This window comes from Barbus barbus (genome assembly GCF_936440315.1).
Source record: "Barbus barbus genome assembly, chromosome: 2".
NCBI lineage: Eukaryota > Metazoa > Chordata > Actinopteri > Cypriniformes > Cyprinidae > Barbus > Barbus barbus.
Genome location: NC_136730.1, coordinates 13664569 through 13691854, shown reverse-complemented (window position 1 = coordinate 13691854; position 27286 = coordinate 13664569). Strand labels below are relative to the sequence as shown.

Sequence of the window (27286 nt, the reverse complement as noted above, 5' to 3'; positions counted from 1 at the left end):
TTACATCTGAACTTTCAAAAATTGTCCTGTTTAACAATAACATCTTAAACCAAAGACGGTTTATAGCTGTAGAGGGGTTTACTTAAAAAGTTGAAGAACAGCAAACCAGCGTACGCTTATTTAAACCAAGCATTCTTAACCAGGGGGCCCCAGCAAACTTCCAAGGGGGCCCTCAAGATTACTTAAAATGATTTAAAATAAGACAACAACAAAAAATAAATAGAATAAGCAGACTAATAACAAAAACTACAAATCAAGATTCCGTATTTTAATTTACTCCCTTTTTTGAAGCAGAAGGGTTCGGATTCATGAATAACTAATGAATTCATATAATCTGAAAAAGCCTTTTACTTCATGAAACCACAGATGCAAGTAAAGACCTTTATTTTAGGGGTGTATGAGAGACACGTTCACCAGCAGCGCACACGACAGGCATAGCGCAATAAATAAATAGCTGGCGCCGAGCGCTTAATTCCTGTGAAACCAGGCGTGTTCGCTCTTACAGTGTTTTTTACGGTAATCTGTTGGACGGTCTTTGAGGTGATCGACGAGATCCGATTTTATAGCTCCATAGGCATTTTTATAATGAACATGCATTTTTATAGTTTCGCGAAGCTTGCATCATGAAGAAATTGCCAAGAAATGTTTTAAAAAAAACATATCCTTAATTATCATCTATTAGGCGATATCATAAACAACGTGAAAAATCGTGGGGTCTTGAATAATGTAATCAGCAACAGGGGGCCTTGACTCAAAAATGATGGGAACCACTGGTTTAAACGGGTTTCTTTAGCATGGAAACAGAGAGGCTTTTCTGTAACTTCAAAGGTTGGGAGAGTGTGACAAATATTATTTAGTAAATGATGTCACATTAACAGTTTAAAATAGGCTAATGATCATATAAAACATTTATTTATTCACATTGCAGATGTTCTCATGGGATATCTTGTATGAGGATAAGAGTTGAGTCGTTAGATGAATGTTCCTTGAGACACTCGAAACTCAACCCCTCAGCGTCTACACACACACACACACACACGTCCTCCGGCATAGTGACTGACTGCATGCGAGTGTGGGATAGACTCTACCCTCCCACGGCCGCTCTGCGCCTACAAGAAGGAGTTTATTCAACGTCCCGTTGCTGATTTCTATTTGTTTGTCACTAACCGCGTATCTACTCACGTCTTAGGAATGCCATGGCTACTCAGAACAACCAGGATTACTTCAGGTCGGTCAGCAGCGAGTCCGCCACATACATGATGGTCCCGGCGAACAGCCGCGGTCGAGACTCGCCGTCAAAGTTATGGATCGCGATGGTGGTGATCGTGGTGGTCGTGCTGCAGATCGCTTCGACCACCGGACTCTTTGTCTACTTAAACATGTCTTTATCGCAGGTAAGATGAAGTTCTTTAAGTTGCGCTGATTATATTCTTGCTGCTGAGGCCGTGACTTTAAATTTGGCGAGCTTCGTGCCAGTATTTTTGGGCATCACAGGCGCGTTGAAAACAGCGCACTGCCTAGACAGCATATTTGCTTGTGTTTCCCGTGCCCTTGATGCCGCAAAATGCTGTCAGCGTAGGCAGCTGACTAAGTTTTCAGACACGGTTTACAGCAGAGGAAAACTTTTACCAAATTGCAGATCCAGCAGCAGTTTATTTTCCAAGATACATGCCAAAGAAAGCAAAGCAGTGGGATTAGAATGGGAAATGGTTTAATTCTTGTAATTTACTCTGATAATTTGTTGTTTTGTGAGGATTGGTGTGATTCAGTCAAACTGTTAGAAGAATTAAATAAATTTTAATGTGTGCTTGTGGATAATCTTCAAAAAAAAAAAAAAACAATATACATTTTTAATATATTACACATATAAAAAAAATTAATATTATTTTTATTTTTATTAAAAGTCCAATACAACAAATGTTTAAAATATTTCTAAAATAAAAGTGTGAATCGTGTCAGATTATAAATAATTAATTTTGCAAAACTGCACACAACAGAAACATGATTACCTAATCAAAAGACTGAAACTAGGAAGTACTGCTGTTTTGCAACATTGTATTATGTTGGAAACACTTCAAAAGTGCATATGCATGCTTTACTGCCGAGTCTGGATGTCATAATTCAGCATAATAAATAGATAACAAACAGGTGCTTATGAAACACACCAACACCATGAAATATATCATCTTCACAATGTTAAGATTATTGGATACGTATCATTTAAAAAAAAAACAACGACCAATATATTCAGCATGCAGTGCATATCTGTGATGCTCTGCCTTTTTGTGATGAAATAATGCGTTTAATCATACTCTGACCTATATCTATGAAAGCTAATCCTGTTGAAAATCCTAGGAAGGGAGGTTGGGTTCTGTAAACCCGGTTAATTATTAATAAACTTTGAATAAGTAAAATATAAAAAAATGTATATGGGCTGTAATACTCTCAATTTAAAACTGCCCTTCGATCAGCAAAGCCTGTGAAAAGGGATTGTTTCAAATAAACTCTCTGCCTCTGAAAGGAAAAAGAAAGTGAGGTTAATTCACGGTCACACTGAGAGACTATAAATGACAGGGAGGATAACAGCAGAAGCTCCCACGCAAGTTGTCACCATTTGATTTAAACAGAGTTACGGCTGACCTATTTATAAGTAACTACGATTGACAAAATACATTTAGATTAGGTGTCGGATGAAGCTGGAAGGTGGTGCTGGGTCATGGTACTATATGGTGTCTGCTTTTGGGAAAGCAGTTTGCAGTTCAGACCAGCTCCAATCTCCCTTTCCCTCAACCGACATGGTATACATGTAGTTCTAGACAGGCCTCTCATCAACAATACCAGAAATTCACTGTAAAGCAATACCCTGCAAGCAAATGTGTGTCTCCTCACTGGCTCCCCATGGCAAACCTCCTGTGACATTTTCCATTGCCAAGATCCACAACGTCTCAGTCTCTCACCCTCTTGTTTTCCCCTCTCCTTCATGTTCGGCTTTCATTCTTGTTCAATTTTCTTTCTTTCCCTCTCGTTTTCACTGTAATATTATGGTTTTTATGTAGAACATATAATTATAGCTAATTGTGGCTGCTTTTCTCTGATAATTCTTTGCGGATTCAAGTTACGTTATGTTTGCCAGGCCCAAAGGAGGCATGGATAGTTTCCAGTGTTATACAGACTGGTTCAATCTTAAATACAAAACTGACTAGAGGACAAAACTCTGGATAAATTTCACCAATATAAAGTGACTGAGAAATTTAAGACTTTTTTATAATTTGTTGTCCTGCAATTAAATTGATTAAGGAGCACAGAGTAGATTTTTATTTTTGTCATTCCACAATAAATTAAACTAGGGCAAGAAATGATTCACTTCTCCGTATAAATCTTGTGCAACGCACAAGACGCAGAGTTTTCTAATAAGTCTGAGAAGGGTTTGAAATATCTCCTGGCCTATTCCGGAGGCCCTGGTTATGATGAAGTTTCAGTCATACATGAACAAAAGGCCTTAGGAAAATATTTTCAAGGATTAAACAACACCGTGGTGTTTGCTGAAGGATTAAAGATCTTTTTTTCCAAAGGGACAGTCATCAATTCAACACATTGACATGCTGAAAGAGCAAGAAAAGAAGAAAGGAATTGTGAGATTTTGAGTGAGAATGTGCTGAAAATAAAGACAGATATGCACTGGCTTACTCTCTCTCACACACACACAGCTGTTGCCTAATGAACATTCTTCAGCACTAACATAAATATCCTGTGCTCACTGTTGGTGCACTGACCAGATGGGATGCTCACAGTGTTGTCCTAAAAGACGAGTAAACACCTTCAAACAAAGCCTTGGTTTACACCAACAGGGCTGCTAATAAACAATGCAACTCCCTCATTTAGCACCATTAAACTCTGCAGACTGAATGTTTCACCGCCACGTAAGGCCATTTTATCAGCCTTTATTTGACAATCAAATTTAACGTAAAAAAGTACTTTTCTGATGTGATTAGCCCCAAAAGGAGGCTAAAACTTGAGTTAAAATAAGTTCCTAATTACTCCAATCTGTCCATGTCATGTTTAATTTCTGTATTAATTACGTGTGGAGGAGAAAAACAACAAATCCTGCTTCTCAGAAGTACTTAGATATTCTAGCAGGGCAAGACGACTGTTGGGGCCCCATTTGGATCGGGAAAAGGAGCCGGGGTCCACTGACAGGCACATAGTTAGTATTCTAGAAGTGTAATATTCAGTCAGACAGAGCAGAACGGGACACCCAGAACACCCAGAGGGCTTTAAAAACGCATCACAATGGACTCTTAATAAGGCCTGTCTTCATTGGCCATTTACCAGAGATTTATGAGCCAATGAGAGAAGCCAAGACAAAGGTGATTATAAGAAAAAAGGATTGTTACCCTTGACAACTGGGGCTTTTGCCACACACAATGGCACGGTCATTGTAAAGTCGAATGTTTGTACGTACAGGTGCATACTGGAGGCCTGATGGCATGCTGAGCATGCACTATGTATGTCAGTATGACTTTAACTCATTGTTTGTGTCACGCTCCTATATCAAGGTTCACTTGTAATCATGCGCTAATTTTAGAGCAACCCGTCATTGTGAGGAAAGCACCTACTGAACGTGTTTGCATACTTTTCATTTTCTGAGTCTAAATAAAAACCAAACGTTGCTCATAAAAGGGGTTCCCTTCTTAATGTGACATGATTTATTACTTTTAGAGACCTAGTTGACCCAATGCCACAGCGTTGATTTCTATTGCCAAGGCAGATTTTGACTTCTGTGTGGTCTTCTGGAGAAGCAAAGAGAAAGAGAACAATCTCCTCAGAGTTTGTTCTTTGCCAAATGCACAACTTGAATATTTGGCTGGAATTTCCTTTGAAGACCTGCTTAGACAAACCTGTTGCCCTCTGGGAAGTCGTCCGAAGTTGCAGTGCTTCAGCCCTCGCAGATCATTTAGATCACAACCAACTTTCAGGCTGCTTTCCTTTCTTTGAGACCGCAGGGGGGAACTAGAAAAAACATACACACGGATGAGGAATAGCCGAAAAAAGAGAGAAGCGCTGAGACGTTATAGTGAGATGTAGAGACAGAGAGCCCCTGGCATGGATTTAAGTTACACGCCTGGTTTCTCTTATTTAATCCTTTCCCAAAAAAGCAATGGATGTGGAGTGAAGCAGAAAGTTCAGTGGTGGCTTCTTTTCCCCAGCTACAGAAATGAGGGCTAACACTGAAGCATTGTTCCCCACTTCCTGCTGCCCTCTCTGGGATCAGAAACTAGTGACTCAATACTACCATCTATGTTGACTTTACTTAATTTAGCGCGTTTTGAGCTACATGATTTTTCAGAGTCGGCCCATCTATGAATCATTACGTATAGCAATACTGTCGGAGTTTACATGTATTAGGGTGTAGCAGCATTGACCCAGAGTCGTTGAATTTATTTGGTGTAACTCATGATGACAAATGATCAGATTCTAGCTCACGCTTCTCCACACCCTGGACAGTGCTTTAGATTCCATCCAGGGCACATGTGACTGACCCATTTCTAAGAGAGAAAAACGCGGAAGTATGCACTTACGCGACAAGTAGTTGTTTCCAGTTAGGAAGGTTTGGAACATGTACATGCAAGCACAAGATATGACGCATCAGGTAAACTGGGTTTACATGATCAAACCTTGACTTGTCAGAGGGTGTTTTGATTTTCCAGGTGAAAATAGAAACTCAGATATAGCTCAGGTTGTAAATATAACCTTCATCAGAGACAAATACAACAAGGCTCATCATTATGCATTATGAACTAAAATTAATTGTACTTTTACAGCATTTATTCGTTTGAACATATACTATTCAGGGCTAACCAGTTAGGATTGCTTCTGATGGTCTCACAAAATATATTTATTTTTTTTACCATTCAAAAGTTTGCTCTCAGCAAGATATTTTTTTAAAGAAGGGTGCATTAAATTGATCAAAAGAGACAGTAAAAACTTTACATTGTTACAAAAAAATTATTACAAATAAATGCTTTCCTTTTAGAATCTTGAAAAAAACGTCACAGTTTAAAAACAATATAAAATTAACCGCACATTATTGTCATCATGTTTTATACTGTGATAATAAGAAATGTTAAATGCAGCAAATGATATCTGAAGAATCATGTGACACTGAAAACCATGCTCAGCTTTTCCATCACAGAAATAAATTACATTTAAAATATATTAAAATATGTAAGTTGTTTAAAGTGGTAATATTTCACAATGTTACTATTTTTAATATATTCGTAATCAGATCAATGCAGCACTGGTGAGCATAAGAGACATCTTTTAAAAACATTCGAAGATCTTACGAAAAAACAGTAGTGTATATTTCTCTTTAAAGATTTTTTTCATGAATTACTTCTTTACAAAAAGAAAATATGCAACATGAATTCAAGACATTACTGACTGGTTTGTAGCTTTAATGCATTTTTACTAATGTTTTCAAAATGATCACAAATCATTTTTGCAATTTTGATAAAACCTAATCCATGTTAGCCAGAGAACAGTAACTTGTGACATATTATATTAAAAACTAATGCATTTAATAATTCTAACAAATTAAACTATTACCAAACTAGCCTTTCTTATTAATGTACTTTTCTGCTTATGCTTATAGTCGTTTTAATGTGCTGATCCAGAACCAACCCAAGTGTTCCCATGAGACAAAAACCGCAAGCGGGTTGTCAATCAACACATATGAAGGAGCCTGGCCCCAATCCCATAAGTCCTTCCAGGACTAGGACCAGCCTCGCAAAACTGGTCTCGGATCAGCGGATCAGCAGAGCGCAGCCCTGCTCAACATGGGGGACCCTCATTACCTACCTGGCTCGCTTTGAAAACCGTAACGTGGTGAGATTTAACGAAACAAACCTTCTGCTGCCACGCTTCGCCGGCGACTGGAGAGTCATTAAGAGCTTTACTGGACCGTGACTCAAGGCTTCAAAATTGCACACAGAGATACTTAACTGGCAACATATTTCTTGGAGAGGCTCCGGGTTTCTAAACAGAGAAAGGGACAGAAAATAAGAGCAAGGGTTTCAGAGCAAGGTCATTTGAAAACCCCTCATTATGTAGGACATACCTCTCCAGCTGGCTCAAGGTCTTGAGCTGAACTTGTACCTCATTGGCTTTCCATAGAAAGCCCCATTGCAGATGTTCTCATCTACTTTCCTGGAAAGGGTCAAGAGGGATACATACCCTCATTTTGATCTTCAACCTACGCTCCGGCCTTGAGCAGATTGTTTCCTCATTGAACATGCCGTCAGCTCCCTGTTGATTGTTTCCCAGTTTGCTTCCTATTGTTCCTTGGGATGACGTTGCATTCAAACCATATTTTAATGTACCGATTCCAATTGCATGTGATTTGGGTTTGTAATTTAACTTTTATCCTATTGGCAGGTTAAAAATCAGGGGGTTACAGAAGAGCTGCGGTGCTTGGGCTTGCTCAATGCCCTGGATAAAGACCGGGACATTCCCGAAGACCTGGCCCAACTGTTTGGAGAACCTTGCATCAAGCTAGCTGAGGGTATCAAAGCCTATATTTCCAAGGTAAGTTCACATCTCGGTTTTTTTATTCTACTGGTTGCACAACATTCTGCATTCATTTGTTGGGATATCTGTTGAGGCAAGACTTGTCTTAATAACAGCTATTGAAAACATCATCTGCCTTTTCAATACATGGGCACAGTTGTAGACAACAGTTTCAAGTGAAGTTCTTCACAGCAAGAAGCAACTTGCTATTACCATAAAATGTGTCCTGGCAAGTGATTACGATCTCCTTAGGGAAGAAAAGTGGATGGTTGAGTCATGGGAGAGTTTTTCAAGCATTTATGCTTGTATATGCAGCATTGTAGAGGGTGACTCACCCCCTTGTCCCAATCATGAACCAGTCTAGCAGTCAGAGCTCAGATTTGAAGGAAATGGCTTGGTTTTCCCCTGGCGTGGTTGGTTATCCCTTCAGCGTTCAGCTTTTTCCCCTCACAGCCTTCCAGTGGTGGTTACATTAATAAAACTGACATGTTTGCAAGCCTAGGGCTTGGTTTTTGAATAAGTCTCATTCTAAAGGTGTGATTAAACTCGCAGAGTATCAAGTAGTAAAGTCAAACATTTATTTACATTAAAGACAATACCGTTCAAATGTTTGGGGTCGGTAAGTTTTTAAAAATGTTTTTGATAGAAGTATCTTATGCTCACCAAGACTGCATTTACTTGATAAAAAGTTAGAATTGTTAAATATTATAATCTAAAATAACTCTTTTCTATTTTAATTCATTTCGGTCATGCCAAAAGCTATGATTTTAGTCTTTAATGTCACATGACCCTTCTAATATGCTGATTTGGTGCTCAGTAATCATTTATTATTATTATATTACTGTTAAAAACACTTGTGCTGCTTAATATTTTTGTGGAAGTCAGGGTTCTTTGATAAATAGACACTTAAGAAAAACAACATTTATTAACATTTAACATTTTGACCTCAAAATTTTTCACACTATTATACGTTAATTTAATTTCTATTTCGTCTAAATAAATTAAAATGAAAACATTCACAATTATACATCAATTAAAAAATAATCAGAAGATTACTGTTATGCTACAGATATATTGTGTATCCCTACTTAATTTTATCCATCTGTGTCAGACTAAAAAAATAGCTATTTGGCTATTGGTTAATATTCTCCAATAGGCTACACGGCCTAAGTAACATCAGCAGAAATGTAAAAGTTGTTTCAGAGGAAAATAAATTCTTTGTTTGGAACAACCCGCACCAATGAATCATTCACAATAAAACCAGGAAACATTTGTTTAGAAAGTAAATAGGGTTCATTTTGACTATAGGTTTTCATTATGGAGGATGTGTCGCAACTTCTGAACGCCATTTTTTTTTAATTAATTTTCCGTGCCACCCCTTTGTTTACCCAAGTCCCTCAACTCTGGGAATATGTTATCAGATTTTACGAAGCATGTCTACCCCATCCTACCCCTTTCCCTCCCGCCGCTATGCACAACAGCCCATGCGTACCGTCAAATCTTTCACTACTAATTGAGTGAGGCTGCAAACTATTTATTGGCACTCAGAGACAGAGGCATTTGCCTCATAATTAAAAACACATGCGCCACTTCTGAGAGATGCAATTATGGTGCGTTAAAGAATTCCCTGATCATGCTAGGGGATCGGTCAGTGGAAAAAGTAAACAAATAATGGAGAGTTTTGCCAAATAAAAAGAGAACGTAAGAGGTAGATGAGTACCTCTTACGCAAAACACAAAAATAAGGTATAGTTGCATGTGTTTGCATGCATGTTCACGCGTCAATACGAATAAGAGGGTGAGATTCAGATTTAGAGAATGAAGGAAGCTGTTTACACGCAGAGAAAGAAACAGGCCGAGGCTTTGGGCTCTTTTCCAGCTTCATGTCAGCACAGAGGTAAAGCACACAGAAAAAGAACGAGAGGATAAGGAGGACTGAGAGAGTGTTCGCAGCGAATGTGTGAGAGAGGAGAGATGAAGGAAATGCATGTTTCTGAAGCGAAGGCCTTCAGAATCCAGAGAATGCCAAAACACCTGGTAGTTATTATGGAGGGCTCAAAAAAAAAAAGCAAAAAGAAAAGTCTGACGTCCTCCAAATTCTCGACTTTAGCCGGACTCGACACACAAACAACGTACAGACGTGCAGTGTATGCAAACCGCTGACCATTGTAGCTCCTTGTCTTTCCGTGGCTCTTTTGGGCCTTTGGTGTAACACATAATGCAAAATGACTGCACAGCTAACAAGAGTCGAACCCTGCAAGAGTTCAGTTTATTCACCAAACAGATGGCCATGTCCGCAGAGAATCACATGCAGAAACCCTAACGCAAGTTAACAAATCAAAAAACGCTACAACATCTCAGCCAGAATGGATTCGATCCAGCCCAGAAATAATATCTGCATTCCAAGGAATATTATATGCTCAACCTGCACCTGAACAGGACCCCGCAGCAGCCACTTGAGTCCTCTCAATATTCCTAAATCCCTCCTCAGTTTCCCGCAAAGCTAAATGGGACGTTTTGTCCCCGTTCTCCGCTTGTCTCGGATTCTCCTAATGACTCATTAGATGAGGAAGCATCTCGTCTTCGGGCTGCATCACCACCGGCGTCTGAAACAGATTTATGATGAAAGCAGTGATCATACTCGGGGCATTCCGCCAGCTGCAAGATTTTCCGCCAGCCTCAGAACAAACACAAAGGCCATCTCTGTCTGCCCTCTAACCTTTATCTTCTGCAGGATCATAGCTCAAGGACTGCGTTTTCGATGGTGTGGTTGGTTTTACTACATGCGGTTTCTCTGGATGAATGTATTGTTTGTTTCAGAAACCTACGGGAAACTGCTAGCTTGTGGATGCGGCTTGGGTTTGATGACAAGCAAACACGAGATTTGCTGGGGTGAAAAAGTGTGAAAAGAAAGAAAAAGAGAAAAACGTTAATAAAGTAATAAAGGCCGGTCCAGTCGGTGTTCTCATGTTGCGCTGCGTGGAGTTACACGATGGCTCACCTTCTGCCAAATATATGCTGAGCTCTCAAAGCTGGTATTACTTAGAGTCGAATTTCAGCAAGTGCTCCGCAACGACCTTCCGCCTAAAAAAAAGAGAGAGAAAGAAAGAAAGAAAGAAAGAAAGAAAGAAAGAAAGAAAGATTAAGTCGGGTTTAAGCCTCGGAAGTCTTCAAGCCCATTCCCCACACCAAAAGAAAGACTGAAGGCAGCCTGTCACATCTTTAACACCCCATTAAGTGTCAGTGTGGCAGAGAGCCCTGACAAGAGAGAGAGAAAGAGGAAGAAGACACAGCCACAAACACAACTAATCCTGACTGCTGTTTTTAAAGTGCAGGGTAGGGTTCCACCACCCGCTTGTAAGTTCTAAATGCGGACATAAAGTTCACACTAGGGCTCTAGTAGCTCAACTCTCAATTTAATTTGACCATTAGTAGTGTGCGGTCTCATAAATTGATGTCTGACTGTATTTATCCAAAAGGTTGTCTTCAATTTTACATAATACATATAATTAAAACAATAGAAATGTGATCTATAAATCGTAAAACAAATCCATCCTAATATATATATATATATATATATATATATTGGAAAAGCATACCAAGATGAATGTCTTACCATACTAGTCATTAATATTTATTTTTTAAGAATTTAATAATTTTATTCAGCAAGTATGCATTAAATTCAATCAAAAGCGATAGTAAAAACAATGTTAAAAAAAGATTTCGAATTTAAATAAATGTTTTTTTAATGTTCTATTTAGTCAAGAAAAGTGTCACCGTTTCTAAAAAAAATATTAAGCAGCACAATGTTCTTTGTGCACCAAATCATCATATTAGAATGATTTCTAAGGGATCATGTGACATTGAAGGCTAGTGTAATGAAGACTGGAGTAATGGCTGCTGAAAATTCAGCTTTGCATCACAAGAATAAATTACTTTTAAAATATATTAAATCAGAATATTCTATAATAACTTTTCACAATATTTCAGTTTTTACTGCATTTTTGATCAAATAAATGCAGGCTTGGTGAGCATTAGAGATGTCTAAAAATTCTTACTGACCCCAAGCTATATAACAATATATATGTCACACAAATTATGCTCTCACTGATGTAATCCAATCAGTCTGTCATATTACTGGCAGACCAGCTGAATTACATACTCCTGGTCAGAGGATTTCATAAATATTTAGTTCATACAAAGGCTTACTTTTGATTTAAGTGTAATGGCCCAGTGATCACATTTTTAGTGGTTGTAATGTAGTTCTCATTTATGCTACAGCTAAGCTGAGTTGTAACTTACGCACAGCTGGAGCAGCCGCCCCAGGTGAATAGATGCAGACTTTTACAGGGGGGGAGGGAAAGAAAAAGAGAGAGAGAGATGAATTCTCATAGTGCTTAAGGTCAGACTGTTGTGCTCTGTAGTGGAACGGTGAAGGGGGCCGGGGGACAGAGGAATGGGGCCGACCTCAGACGGCAGGAAACAACTTGTAAGCATACGCACACACCCCATTCATTTAAAGGCCCATAACAGGCGGGCACTGATTTTATCCAGCGGAGAGTGTGTGTACAGTAACTATAGTGTGTGTGTTTGTGTCTATCAGTACTGTGTGGATTATTAGCCGTTTGCCTGGGTCATACAGAGCAAAGTCTAGCGCACTGAGATTTATTGTTCACTGTGCTTTACGCCCCAAGGAAAGCAACAGTTATTTATTAATAATCCTGCTGGAGGAAGGGAACGCACTGTGCTTCAGTATCTCAACGACAGAGCAAACTCTGGCACTTACGGCTGTTTTAAAGTATTGGATTGCCGTCTCGACTGAGCTCAGCTAGAGAGGATGCTAATGGCTTTCTTTGCACGCTGTGTGCATGCACTCACCAGCTTCCTGCTCCTTGAATGAAGGAAAAATCTTCCCTGGCCGTTCGCCTTTTCTGGCGCACGGGTGCAGGAGGCCAAAGGTTTAATGCTGGGTGTGTTTATTGTTATTGTTGAGGTTTTTGTATGGGCCTGTTCTCTGCCCTCCACCTTCTGAACTATGTTGTGTTTTCCAGAAAACAGATTGCACACTCACTTTAACTAGGCCTCACTGAGTCCTTAGCCAGAAAAAAACCTGTGTGAACCTTATGAATTTCAGTCATAAATGGGAACCAATCCGAAAGAATCCTAACGGGATCAACTGAGAATCCCATAAGACCTTACTGGATAAACCAAAATTCCTACAGGAGTTTTGGATTCTTAATTGATTCTTGCAGTCCTATAGGATGTTGTGCTATCTATCGATCAATCTATCCATCCATCCATCCATCCATCCATCCATCCATCTATCCACCCATCTAACCATCCAGAAAAGTAGAATATTATTGAAATGATTGAATAGACAATTGAAATGATTTCTATCTATCTTGTTCTCTTTTTCCTTCTGTCTTTCTTGTATGACATGCTGCATGTAAAAGAACATGCTAGTAGTAGCCCTTTATCTGCTCCATATGTGAGACGTGGAATTGATTTCAGGATCATTTACCAGAAATTATGGTGGAAAAGTAAAAGCCTTGGTCAGAAATCCATCTCTGCTGTGGCCTGGGTGAGATTATGTCACGTTATAAAGGCTGCAGGCGCTCGGCTGTCTGAAGAATGGAGAGGAGAGAAAGAGCGCCAAGAACAACAGAGACTCCATCACACACTCACTCCTGGATGATGCCAGACAGAGGGGGGCTGGGGAGGCGGGGACAGAGAGAGAGAGAGAGAGAGAGAAGGGAATAAACTATTATTCCTTAAGAAGAAAAAAACTGTCATTTGTTGACACAGTCATGTCAGAAAGTTCAAATGAAAGTGTTTGCTTTAAAAAGCTGTTTATATTTTAACACAGACAGTACTACACAACAACCAAACACATCGTAATGTACTGAGAAACACAAAGGCAAAACACCATAAATTCTATACACTAACACTCATAAATCTTACATGCCAAACTTTAGATTTCTTGTAACTCTGGTGTTTAAGGGGCACTTAACTGTTATCCAACAAGTATTCAAGAGAGTGGAAGGAAAATGTGCGGCGAGGTCAAAACCAGCCTGAGGGAGTTGAGTTAAACTTTGGCTTGTTACTTAGTAGATTTTTGAAATCTGAATGGCTTTATGAATTAAATGGACTATTTGTTTTTTTTTCCACCGCTGATGAAATTCCCTGTGATTTAACGTGGTGTTTTTTGCTGAATGGTTTTAATGCAGTGATTCAGTCCCTGACTACATTTTTAACGAATCATCAAGAGTTTTCAATTAATTTAATTTAGGTAAATCAGACGTTGTTTGGAACATGCTAAATCCCAGAGCTGAGGCTGGCCCGAGGCGATGGAAATGAGCCAGTAATCAGAGTGTTTTTAGTTCAAGACCCGGCCGGTGGGACTAATGATCTGGATACTGTGGTTTGACTGGTTGAAATATGGCCGTCACAGACTACTGAAAAACGGCCCTTGAGAAAGGTCACCTTAAAAACTATTCTTAGCTGTTTCCACCCTCCAGCTCAACACAACGTGATCATTTCTGTGCTTAGAAACTGCCATCTTCAAAGTGTTTCTGTAATAAAATGGGCTGTTTCGTAACTTCAGGTAAACTTTAACCGCAGTCATCTGCCTGTGAGACAAGAAACAAAAACCAAAAAGGGTGAAAGATGCGCTCATAAAACTGAATCATCTAGTTTCACATTCCTATTAACAATCTAGAATTTGAAGAATCATCACGTCACTGTACTAATGGGACTTTTTTATTTTTGCCACAGGTTACAGACAGTATCATCTCCAAACAGGCTTTACACGGTGAGTATACGATCAGTCATTTCTCTATAATCGGCATAATCACAATGACAGCTTAAAGTACAGTGCTACAGAAACACCAGGAAAAATGACAAAAATAGACTGTACCAGAACACAGTGCAGTTCCAAGAACGGGTTAAAATGTCTTGCGCAACGCCAGTAAATATTTTATGATGTATGTGAATGTGCTGATTGTCTACTGTCTGTCTCTCCCTCAGAAGCAAGAGCCATGCCTCATTCATATAATACATCAGGGTCAAAGTTTATGACCACAGTGACACAGCGACCATCAGCCCACCTGACCCTTAACAGCCTGCCAGGTGAGCTTGTGTGTGTGTGTGTGTGTGTGTGTGTGTGTGTGTGTGTGTGTGTATACAGTACCAGCTGAAACTTTGGACATACCCATCTATTTTTTATTTTTACTATTTTCCCTATTTTAGAGTCATCGACACTGATCAGTTTTGCATAAATAATTAAATAATCAAATAATTTAATGAAAAATGAAAAACAATGTTATTAATAAAATGAAATTAATTAATTAAATTTAGTCTATGAAATAATTGAAGTCAACTTGAGCATATAACGGTAAAGCTTATCTTTTAATCATTTAAATCAGTCTTCAAGCTATTAAAAATGCCCTGCATTTTTCTTGTGTTCAGTGTTCTTTTAGTATCTATATACTGTTATAGTATTTATTCATATTTAGAATTAGCTTTTATTTTTATATTTTCACTTTTAATTATTAACATTTTAGTCATTTTGTTTTGTGTTTAAAATCGTGTTTATTAGCTTTGTTTTTTATATTTCTATTTAATTTATTTCAGTTTTAGCTATTTTAGTACTTATAAGACCTTATTTTATTTCAGTTAGTTGCTAAGGCCAAGTTTTTCATGTAATATTTAGATCAAAGCTTAATCTCATAATAAACACATTTTAGTCTGCAATACACTACAAGACTTTTGCCAAAAAAATTCCTGATTTGCACTCTAGACTAGTCGACGCTAGTTGCTGAAAGTCAGAGCCAGTCTGCAGATTTCTGTCCTTTAGCATACAATGCCCAGTTTTTGTCTGTCACCATTTACAAAGATCCAAGTGTATGATGTCTAGTGTTTTAAAATCTCTTCAGATTTGAAAAGTCATGTAGTGTATTCCAGTCAGTACTGTAAGTAGTTCCGAACATGCACAAGGCCTTTCCTGTATAAGACCTATCCATCTATCCATCCATCCATCCATCCTGCCAGGCAGAGGCAGATCTTCCCTATGTCAAAAAAGCCTGGCACACAGCTGCAAAGAAGAAGCTGATTATATAACAGTTGGAAATTGTTTAGTTATTTAGCCAAGATAATATCACTAAATATCCCAAAATCTTGTCTGTTGCTTTGAAGTTCTAATATAGCTACTCGGATCAAAGACCTATTTACTGCATGTGTGCCAGAAAAAAAAGCGATTTATTTAGTCACGCATCCCAGAAGGAAATGAAACCAAGTCAAACCAGCTTTGTTTCTGGAGCACAAGTCGCAAGTCTGACCGCTAAACTGCAAGGGAGTGTTTGTATTTTTTACACACGTGCATGCATTTTTCACAAACCTGTCTGCATGCTGCTTGATGATGGATCACATACACTCACTATGAAACTGCACGTCGTTAACTTCAAAAAGCTGAAATTGTTTAATCCACAAGAACATCTATATTAACTGCTGTGATAGTGGTGGGCTTTCCTACACATCTGTACTTCATGTGTGTATCTCTTTTTAACTTTTGTCAGAAGAATGGCCTTTTTAAAACTTTTTGAAGCAGTAAATCAAAGAGCAGGTCTAGCGTGTTATTGATTTTCTATGAGGAATGTGGCTCATTGTGTTTGAGGAACACGCTGCCTGCTCCTCCATGTGCTCTACACCTCCCTTCCTCCCCAGTCTTTCTCTGTTTTTCAATTTTTCACTCTGTTCGTGACTTCCTCTCTTGTGCAGCCATACCTTCCTGTTCTGATCTCCCCTGTACTCTTAAGAAAATCCACCAATCATTCATTCCTCCCTTTTACCTTGTGAATTATGTGCCTTGCCTTAATCGGCACCTGCTCCTTGTTTTGGAACCTCTATTACTTGTTTCTTCCTTTTTACTACTGTTTGTTTTTTTTTTTTTTTTTTTTGGGGGGGGGGGCATTTTTCATACTGTACTTTATAATGTTGTGATGTCTAAAATCACTTGTAGCATTTAAAATGATTTATGTTGGATTTTATTGATTTATTGATAACACTTTTTTTAAAGCCTTAATGTACAATACATTATAAAATTAGTTTTAATGCATTAATTATGCCTTATAATGCACCTTATAATGCATATCATTAATAATTGTAACCACAGTTAATACATTATAACACTAGTCAATTCATCGTTACACAATGCATTTTAAATTCAGTTATAATTATTTACGGCAAGATATAATGTATTACAATGCACATTATGAATAATTCTAAAGCTGTATACCCTTTAATAACCCTTTATGATGCATTGTACATAAAGGCTTTAAGTAAAGTGTTACCGATTGATTTTTTTATTCATTAATACAAAACATTATTGAATTTTAATGTCAGTAATTTATCATTTAAAACATGAATAATTATCAGCTTGTTATAAATCTTAATTAACGTGCAAATCATCAACTAAAAAAAACAGCCACTTGCAATAAATGACAATTTTTCTTTTAGTATCTGTATATTATTATTAATTAATATTTTGAATTAGCTTTTATTTTTATATTTTCCGTTTTTTTTATTAAAATTTTGCTAAATTGCTTTTGTCATTTTTATTAGTTTTTTATATTTCTATTTAGTTCTATATTTTATTTAGTTTAATTTATTTAAATTTTAGTACTTCAGCTTAACCTTATTTTATTTCAGTTATTCGGTTTACTTTTGGTTAACAATAACAACACTGGTTGTGTTGAATGTCAGAATGTTTCACTCAAAAATGCATACATTACAGAAGTAAAATGGATTGCGACTAGCGTTTCAAGCTAACCTAAATTCCATCTTCTCCATTTTTCTCAGGTGGTACTCAATACTTCACCCCTCAACCAGACCTGCACCAGTCCTGCCGCCACCCTGTACGTTCCTGGGCCAACCAGAGCTTCGGCGCCCATCTGCACAACATGACGCTGGCCAACGGACGCCTTCGCGTACCCCAGGACGGCCGCTACTACCTGTACTCCCAGGTGTACTTCCGCTACCCCTCTCCCAGCGAGGGCGATCAGAACAGCGTAAGCCACCAGCTGGTTCAGTGCATCTATAAGAAAACCTCCTACCTGAGGCCGATTCAGCTGCTGAAGGGAGTGGGGACCAAATGTTGGGCTCCAGATGCAGAATACGCCCTTCACTCGGTGTACCAGGGCGGCCTGTTTGAGCTGCGAGCAGGCGACGAGGTCTTCGTGTCCGTCTCGTCTCCCACAATGGTGTACGGCGAGGACTCTTCTAGCTACTTCGGAGCTTTCCGTCTAGACCTGTAAGAACATATCAGAGGAGCTAAAGTGGGACTACATTACCCATCGGGTGCATCGTTTTGGGGCTGTGACCCAAAGACTTCATCGTTCAACTTTCCTTTCTTTAAGACTCTGAATATGTGAAGGATGTGTGAATGAGAGACATTTCGGACAAGGTTGTTTCTTTTAAAGAGGAATGTATGTATATTTTTACAAATCACATCAAAGATGTGAATCTTTGAAACGGTAGCAAAACAGGAGAGACAAAAACTCACACAAAGTAAATCTGTGCCAATGGCATATAGGGTTTGACTCCACTCGCACTCGTCTGCTGGAGGGGAATACTTATGAATACAACGGATCTGAAACAGTTTTAAAAACAGATATATGAGAAGAGAACGATGACAGCGGAAATGTGGAGGAAAGAGAGATGAGAGGGCAAGTATGCAGCTCTACCAGCCTTAGAGGAGCATCCTGCCGGGTTGCGGGACTGTGGAATTCTCCCCGTCCTGTCGGACCAGCGGAGCAACATGCCTTGACAAGAAAAGGACCTAAAAAAGTTCACATAAACACAGAGGAATCCAGCTTGTTGCATAGATCGCATTTAAGAACACCCATTCTCTTGAGTATTTATGGCTTCCACGCATAAAAAACACAGCGATAAGATAAAACACATACGTTTTGTCTCAGATACAAGTCTCCCTCTGCTGTCTGGTCTGGGGTGCAGGAGGAAGTACTGTCAGGGAGGGACGCACAGAGACACGTGTTTCCCGGCTCACGTGGTGCTGGCCATATGAAAGGTTAAATAAACACTACGCTACACGGTTTGTTGAAATGTCGCGCTTATATGATGCTTTGTTATTGCTGCACACCCATACAAAAACACACTCCAAATGCCCTGAACAACACTTTTTTGACAGGTGGCGGTTCTTAGTTGTACATCCATCTCTTTCTCTATGTGGTAGTGGTTGGTTCAACCTGTGTACATAATTGTATTTAATTCAGAAACACGAGGTTTGGAAATGAATGTAATGTTCTCCCATGAAAATCCCACAAAATGAGCCTCCCGCTGTAAATGTAAACGCCGTGATGTTCTCCGAAAGAAACGGCGCTGTGAATCTCAATACAAGCCTGTTTTTTTTCTGAGGGAAAACTGTTTGAAGGAGAGGGTGGGGGTGATTACTTTCCACTGTAAATGATCAAGTGCTGTCACAATGGTGTTTCTGAGACCGAGCACAAACACTCGCTTGGGTTTCATTGTAAACCACGAGCATGTTTTCTTCTCTCTGGACTCTGCCCCCGGTTTTTACTGATAAAGTCAGTGAGCTAAAGAGCCCCTGCCAAGACAGTGCCTTAAATCACATTATACAGCATGAGCGAGCGAGCCAAGACTCTTTGTGGCATTTAGCTACGGACATAATGTTAGTTATACCACATATTACAAAACTTCATTCCGTCTGACTCTTATCTGCAATTTGTCTGGATTAAGAAATTTGGATGTTGATTTAATCCAGAAGGGGAGAACAAGTTATTCTTCAGCAGGGTAATGCTTTTGGCGCAAATGCATTTCTCTTGACTGGTATAATGTGCCGCAATGCCAAAATTTCCTCACACAGGGTGCTTTTTTATGTCTAAGGGAATGTGACGTCAGATACCACTAGGATTTATGTGTAAAAGTGCCTTTGGGTTGTTGTTATGCACTGATCTGAGACCACCACCAATCTAAACTCTTAACTTTTACCATGTTAAGGGAGGTTCAAAGTATGTTTTAGATCAGTGTTGAAGTCATACATGATCTCATCAATTACACATCATTAACCGCATCCCAGTGAGAACTCGTAAGTCGTCCCCTTAGTGAAAATATTTTGTCATTTTCTCACCTTAATGTTGTTTCAAACTTGTATGACTTTCTGTCTTCTGTGGAACACGAAAGGGGGTCCAAAACAACACCAGACTCTGGAAAAACTCATTCTGCAAAAGAAAGCAAGTCATGCAGGTTATAATGAAATGAGGGTGAGTAAATGACAGAATTTTCATTTTGGGGTTAACTTTCCCCCGAAGGAGTCTGGATAATCCTACCAATTCACCTTGACAGAGCTCATTATCCCCGTCAATCTGCTCAGGCCCGCCCAGAGTGTGCACATGTGTATACAAGTTGAAATATGTACCTATCTGTACAACATGGGGGTCGTAGTGGGGTGAGTGGTGGCCTGGAAAGAGAAATATGGCTGAATTCCAGCAGATCTAGACGGATTACAGCAGGATTTGCCCTCTGAACCACAAAGAACCACAATGTGAACACAGAAGACAAATGTGTTAGGTGTGTATATACGTGAGTGTGTGTTTTTTAATTAAATGCTTGATTGGTTTCTGAAACAGTGGATGTGATGGTTTGCATAGTTTAAATCTCACAGAGCTTTGCGGAGATTTTACAGGACTGCTGTGAAAAAGTTGAGCGGGGCAGAACACAGTGAAATCCAGTGAGCCACATGAACTGTCAGTTGAAACAAAAAGACTATTGTGTTTCCTTTTCCAGTGAGAGTTTTTTATTATTATTTGGGATTGTTAAATTCTCTGACCACCAATCTGTGGGACTGTTTTTCATTTATAGAAAATGTTATGCACTGTTTACCAATGTTGCATCTCCATCTTGGTAAGAATGTACTGATATCTCTCACACTCTCTCTCTCTCTTTATTGTATAATTCTACAATGTCTGACATGTGTCTTTAAAGCATAAGTTCGAGGTGTCATTTTCAACAATTAAAGTGCCTTTTTATGAATCATGGGTCATAGTTTGTTCATTTAATTACTAGCTTGAGCATTTTTGCCCATGCTAATAACGTCCATCATGAATTATATGGCATTTGTTTTCCTTTTCTTTTGCAAATTGCACACACAATACCACAGCTAACCCACCCACACATGGTGTTCTTACACAAGAGATGTTTTCACACACTCAAAAAAAAAGTGTTTTTCTATCATGCTGGGGACTTCCCATTGACTCCTATCGTCTTATACTCTTTTAAGTAGTCTTTTTATTTTTATTGTTTCATTTTTTTTTGGGGGGGGGGGGGGGCATTTTTTTAAATAAAATATACATATATACACACACACACATATATGCATAAATACAGGAACATATCAGATTTTTATTTGAAAAAATATTTAAAAATAATTACTTTTAATACTTAAGCAAGGATCCATTTAATTTATCAAAAGTGACAGCAAAGACATTTATAAAGTTACAAAAAATGTATTTCAAATAAATGTTTTCAATATTGATGATAATGATACTTGTTTCTTGAACTTGATTTATGATTTATGAAGAATCATGTGACACTGAAGGCTAGAGTAATGGCTGCTGAAAAGTCAGCTTTGCCATCAAAGGAATACAATACATTTGAAAAGACATTAAAAGTGCAATACATATTTACATTGTTATTTTATTTTATTTTTTTATCTATGATCTTAGTGAGCGTCTCAGAAACAAACAATTATTGAAAAATAAAAAACTAAATTATATATTTTACTTAGGAATAGGACATGATCTGAAAAGTTGGGTTTCACAATAAAACCTTATCAGCACGTCTCAAGAATATTACTTACATAATGCTCATCAAGCAGTCATAACTAATTTAACTGACGTTAGTTTAATAAACCGCTTTACCAGTTGACCATTGCAACCAACTGCCAAATGTTTCTGTCATTTTACATGGGCAGCCACAATTTTTTCTTTACACTACAGCCAAGATAAACGAAGCTCTTAGAATACATTACCAGATATATAATGACTACTGCTCCTCTGCTTATGAAGCATATTCACCATTGAGACCGTCCCTAAAGGGATATTTTGTCAGATGAAAGCCCACATAAGCGTATACACTCAGATCCAAGCGTAAGATCACTCCCCAGCTCTCTGTTCTCATAAGTCTTCCAGACATCCAGCTATGAGTCACCATCATTCTCACTTCTGCTTGGGGTCCCAGTATCTCACCATCACAAAAACAAAGCACACTCACAGGCCACACACAATTACACACCATTTGACTAACTCAGCGTTGACCACACACCAGTCTATTCACTTTTAGATGTGGCCACACACACACACGGTCAGAACCACACACACTGAGCACCCAGACTGCCCTTGTTCCCGCCCGCACAAATATACCCTCACTCACAACAACTCAAACACTTCATCACACATTCCCCTCGCCAGCGCTCCCTAGCAATCCGTCACTCATATGTGTCATCGTTAAAACCTTTCTGCCATTCATTAAGACCACCAAGCATTCCTATTCACAAACCCAACCTTGTCCTCCCCAATTCCCTGAATCCACCAGAACACTCCGGAATGTCACAGGAATCGCATCCAGACACTGTCCGTTTCGCTCAACATCTCAGCGCGCACACACACACACACACAGGATTCACTTATCTCATTCATTTGTGCAGGGCCTAGAAAGAGTAAACACAAATAAACAAATGGGACAGTTGGCACGGTGGAGAGCGGCAGCGGGATCATCTCCCTTCTGTGAAACAATGAAGCTCTGCAATCATCCCTCAGGCCCATATCCGTCTCCTTTCCTGTCTGAGACACAGAAGTTAGGATAGTTTGTTACTTAGGCATAACCAAAGAACATTTTGGTAGCGTGTCGTGTATTCGCATAGGCATTTACCTCAACTAAACAGCAGTTTACACAGGTGTTTGCTCAAGCAAAACTCCTTTGCACAACGCCATGGTGTTGTTATATGGTTGCCAAGATGTTCTAAGTGGTTGCCATGTAGTTGCTAAATAGTTCTAGGTGATTACTTTGTGTGTGAAGATAGCTCCTATGGGAGAGTGTTATTTTAGTATTATTTCTATACTATTGTAGTACTTATTAATATTTTAAATTGATTTTTGTTTTTATATTTTCATTTTAAGTATTTTAGTAATATTGTCATGTGCTGCAATTTTGATTAGCTTTTTAATATTTCATTGCAGTTTTATTTTTATCCTGAATGAAATGAAGAAATGCTGCCTTGGCCACTAACCGAAGTTGAACTTTTTCATCTAATATTTACATTTTATTTCAATTAATGTAACAAATTTAACAAACACTAACAACACTGCTCTGGAAGCCTGGTTGTGCCTAAGAGTTTAAAAAAAAAAAAAATTAGATAAAGGTTAAAATGAGATCAAATGAGAGAAAAGGTTTAAAATAAAAAAGTAATGTGATATATAGGTGCAAATGGAAGATTTGAAGTCAAAGTTATCTCACATTTCAAGATACTGTATCAGATTGGGATAAACATGAGGCTGAAATTGTTAGATGTAAAGTTGCAATTACATTTTTATTTCTTCTAGATGCAGAAACAGGCTTCCATGTGTTACCCATCTCAATGGATTAATGATGCAAGATAAGTAATGTGCTCAAGTTTAATACTTGAGGTTAGAAGTTTAGAACAAACTGTTAAGTACATAATAGTGATGCTTGTTTTAACAAACACTACAATTCTCTAAGTCATCTGTGAACAATTTTCAAAAAACATAAAAAGGCACTTGAGACAGATCATTGCACACTGTTGCTACTTTAAGAAGCATTTGTGCTTTTTCAAAAGACAATATTGCTGATAATACCGTTACAAAGTAATAGTTATTAAAACATTGGCCTTCAAAAGGTGCGAGAAAGTCAGAGTTCAGAAGCAATGTCAAATAAGACTTGCCCCACAATCCTGTGGTGTTTTAAGAAACCCTCAGCGATTTCCTTGAAATACCACATTTAACACGAACCAGCATGGGTCTGTTTCTACAACCACCAGAGTAATTTGGGATGCGAGGGAATAAAAATGCTCATATTTGTGGAATTTTAATGTCCTGAAGTCTTTGATTATGCAAGATAAGCCAAACACTTAAAGCCACAACGATTCTTTATATATCTGAAGCATTAATACACACTTATTGACCTCTAGATGGATGCAGTCTGCATAGTATGCATCATTCAGATTTATTCAAATGGACAAAAGTTGGACAACATGATATAATCAGTCATGCACAAACAACAGAACTGCAACAGAAAACACTTGTGCAAAAAAATACATATTAAAGTTAACATCTCTTATCAATAAAACAGACAACAGGTACTTCATCTCTGAAAAGTGCTTTGGAATAAATGCATATTTATTTTCCTTCCAAGCAATTTGGTAATAACCGTATTGCCTTTTTGGCGAGAAAAATCACAGGTTTCTTTGGATATAAATCGAAAACATGCTCATTGACGCCTGTAAAAGCAGTTTACTCAGCTTTAACATTTGTCTTTGGCCCGAAACAGGCTGTAATAGAAAATGCAAGTAGACGCCAAATAAACAGCTGTTTACTTGCTGCTTCCTGAGTTGAAAAGTTAGAAGAAGCCTATGTTCTGTAGATTAGAACATAGGAGGTCTGTGGCATGTCCTGTTTTACATTACAACATTTCATTTGGTCCCGGTTCTGGCAGCTCCTTCTGCGCCAATCGAGTGTTGGGTTACAGCGCAAAGAGGCTTAGCATCCACCCGGATTGCAGGAATGAGTGGAAGTCCTTCGTGCCAAGTCTCTCCAATAACCCCCCGTGTGACACAGAAGGGACCTTTGTGAAACGATCCCTCCACTGACCAGTGAACACTGTTTAATTAACCTGTTCTCCTCTCCCTCCTCCCATATTCCCATGTTTTCCAAGGAGGGCGAAAAAGAAAAGCATAATCTCTCCTTCCAACACCCTTACGGCCCCCCAAACAAATACTCACACACACACACACCTTTCCTAATCAGAGTGCAGAATTTTATTTTTTTCCTACCCGCTCTATTATAACAGTTCAGAATCGCCCGTTGTTTAAAGACTGGACCGGAAATGGTCTTTCTAAGAGTGGAAGGCGGTCGGGACTGCGTGACGGTGCTTGAGGGAAGCGGTCGGGGGACATCCTGGCGACCGGGAGCCCAGACGAGCAGGAGCGAATGGGAACAATAGCCCTCTACGACCTCCCTGCCCCAAATCCAACTCCCGGGAATTACAGCGAGGAGGGAAAGAGAGCGTTTTGAACGAGCATGAAAAGAATCAAATGCCTTTAATAGGTCATAAACAACCCAAATGCCAGTGCGCGGGGGGTGGGGGTGGGGGGGCATGAGGGTGGAGGTTGACACAAAGTCAAACAAGTATGCCAAGGAAAGGGACTACAGTATGAGTTTAGCCCTTTCATTACAGGGTGGATCTCGTTATGTCATGATCGGATCCTCACGGACAAACAAGGGAGTTGCCTGGAGATGCTTCGCTGAGGTTGTCTGAGGACAACAGCGCGGTTACATGAGATAGACAGCGAGGGTGATGGACGGTGGAATGGATTCGCATCTTCAAAGACAGCATGGAGGGGCCCAGGTGCTCAATATGAACATAAAGATGTTGGGGGAATGGAAAGAGTCCCGAAGGTAATGACATGAGAGAATGCCGCAACACACCCAGCAAGCAAACTGGGCCAAGAATCAGTCAGATGGCGCACGATGTCCAAATGAACAGTTTGTGAGATAGCGCCTCCTGGTGGTGCCATACAGGAACTGCAGTTTTGGGAAGCTGAGTGGAAATTGGGTGTTTGGCAGCCACTACAAACTTTTTGGAAAACATATGCCACTGGCAAGACCAAATACCTTGTAATAGCAGAACGACAGAGGGAGAACCAGGACATTCTGTCATTTTTTATTCACTCTCGGTTTGATCCAAAAATGTGTGACCTTTTATTCTTCTGCAGAAAACAAAAGAACAGATTTTGAAGAATGCTGGTAGCCAAACAGTCTTAGTTGCTATTGGTTTTCATTGTATCGAGGAAAAACCCACTAAGACTCGCTCTCAAAAGGTCTCATTTTATATTTCGCAGAAGAAAAGCGAGTCATACAGGTTTGCAAAGTAAATTACAGTATTTTTGGATAAACCATTCCTTTTATGGCACCTTTTACCAAAAATCAACACTGGCTTCTGTCCTTTTGAAGTCAAATGCACATATGAACTTTTCAAGAGTGGCATTTTATCTTCAAAGCCTCCTTCTCAAAGAGTGAGAAACAGAGGAACAGCACTACTGAAGGCGATTTGCTAGTATGTATAAATGAGATAAAGAATACATGAGATAGTAAGTGCATCTGTGTGACTTCAATATGATACACTAAATCTCACAGTACTTCTACAAAAGAAGGCACATCTTCCCACAGAGATCGCTCGACACACGCAGGTTCTGACAAAACACCCCTAACGCACGTTTCCCAGATCGTCTCAGGAATGTTCTCACCCTTCTGAAGTTCCTTTGGAGGTCAAACGTCACTCCAGGGATGGAAACCCTGCTAAAAAATAGCTTAAACTACTCTTAGATTGTTGGCTGGCTTAAAACCGTCTCACTTAGTTAGTCTCCCATTCAGATAAATGACCAAAACCAGCAACCCAGATCAGCCTGGGAGACTAACAACCATATGAAGCTAGTTCAAGCTACTTTTTAAGTAGAGTAAAGCACCATAAATGAAAAAAAAAAAGAAAAATACAAAAAGAAGTCGTTGATTCCCATATTTAAATATATACATTTGGTCCACTCCTGAAGGCAACCATTTAGATCAGGCCTGATGTGAGGTTCAAAGGTGTGAGAGGACAGCATTTTTCACATAGTCTCTGTAGCCTCGGGACAGGCTAAACAGCTCCTGTCTGAACAGGTCCAGTGGTGGAAGAGCGAAAAGCTGCCTTGGGCCACTCTCGCACCACTGTATAACAGCAGTACCTCAGCAACACACACAGTCCTACCACCACCACCTTCATCATCGCAGGATGATTCAGCCCTCTGTGTGTGCAGGAGTGTCCATTCGGTCTTGAGAGTCTTCAGTTGAAGAGGATTGAATCCGGGTCTCTGTTGGCCATCTGCGCCATGTGTTTAAGAATGTCCTTTTTAGTGATGATTCCCAGCAAACGCCTGAAAAAAGAGGGAGAAAAAGGATTCTTGTTTTTAATTAATACAAATCACTGAGTTGTCAAGTCACACAAATCAAACAGACAATTACTGAACAGATGGTCCTTGTTAGCATGAGAGAGACTATGTTTGCATAAAAGTTCAAGGCCACATGTTCAAAGTGTGCATGTGTGTTTCTAGTCTTCTTGCTTTTTATATTATGTCATTTCCTTTTATTGTCCTAGATAGACTTGAAAGGTGGATCACAGGAATCCGAGAAAGACCAACAGCCACGTTGATCCGCTCAACATCAGGACCTGATTAAAACACACTTTAAAAGGCAAAACAACTCTAGCAAGAATCAGCTTCAGCTGTTTTGAACAAATATGGTAGGGAGAGCTCTTATAAGAAAGGACATTTGTGGAAACAAAAAAACCCAGAAACTCAAAATGGACATAAATGCCCTCCATCTCAGAAGTATTGCGATTGTTTTATTTAATCAGTGCTA

At 39.1% G+C, this 27286-nt stretch overlaps 2 protein-coding genes across 3 annotated transcripts in view; one reads left to right on the top strand and one right to left on the bottom strand.

The window, feature by feature from the left end:
* The first annotated feature begins 1035 nt into the window (after positions 1-1035).
* On the top strand, positions 1036-20628 carry LOC306883910 (tumor necrosis factor ligand superfamily member 10-like). Its single transcript, XM_079439433.1, has 5 exons — positions 1036-1394; positions 7435-7584; positions 14340-14376; positions 14592-14693; positions 17421-20628. Exons 1-5 carry the CDS (start codon positions 1197-1199, stop codon positions 17873-17875), a joined length of 942 nt encoding a protein of 313 aa, XP_079295559.1. The 5' UTR covers positions 1036-1196; the 3' UTR covers positions 17876-20628.
* Positions 20629-23165: 2537 nt separating this feature from the next.
* The window catches only part of LOC306843332 (H(+)/Cl(-) exchange transporter 5-like), a 25029-nt gene continuing 20908 nt past the window's right edge, over positions 23166-27286 (bottom strand). Inside the window, exon 13 of one of the 2 annotated variants that reach the window (XM_079374746.1) lies at positions 23166-26802. In XM_079374746.1, the coding sequence (XP_079230872.1) occupies positions 26712-26802 (91 nt within the window). In that variant the 3' untranslated portion in view covers positions 23166-26711. The remainder of the gene's footprint in view (positions 26803-27286) is intronic. The other variant, XM_079374747.1, reaches the window with a different exon arrangement.

Excerpts from the sequence above, each read along its gene's own strand:
- LOC306883910 (XM_079439433.1), top strand. The coding sequence starts at position 1,197 with ATGGCTACTCAGAACAACCAGGATTACTTCAGGTCGGTCAGCAGCGAG. Across the intron at positions 7,585-14,339 it reads TCAAAGCCTATATTTCCAAG|GTTACAGACAGTATCATCTC; the intron begins GTAAGTTCACAT and ends TTTTTGCCACAG. Across the intron at positions 14,694-17,420 it reads GACCCTTAACAGCCTGCCAG|GTGGTACTCAATACTTCACC; the intron begins GTGAGCTTGTGT and ends CATTTTTCTCAG.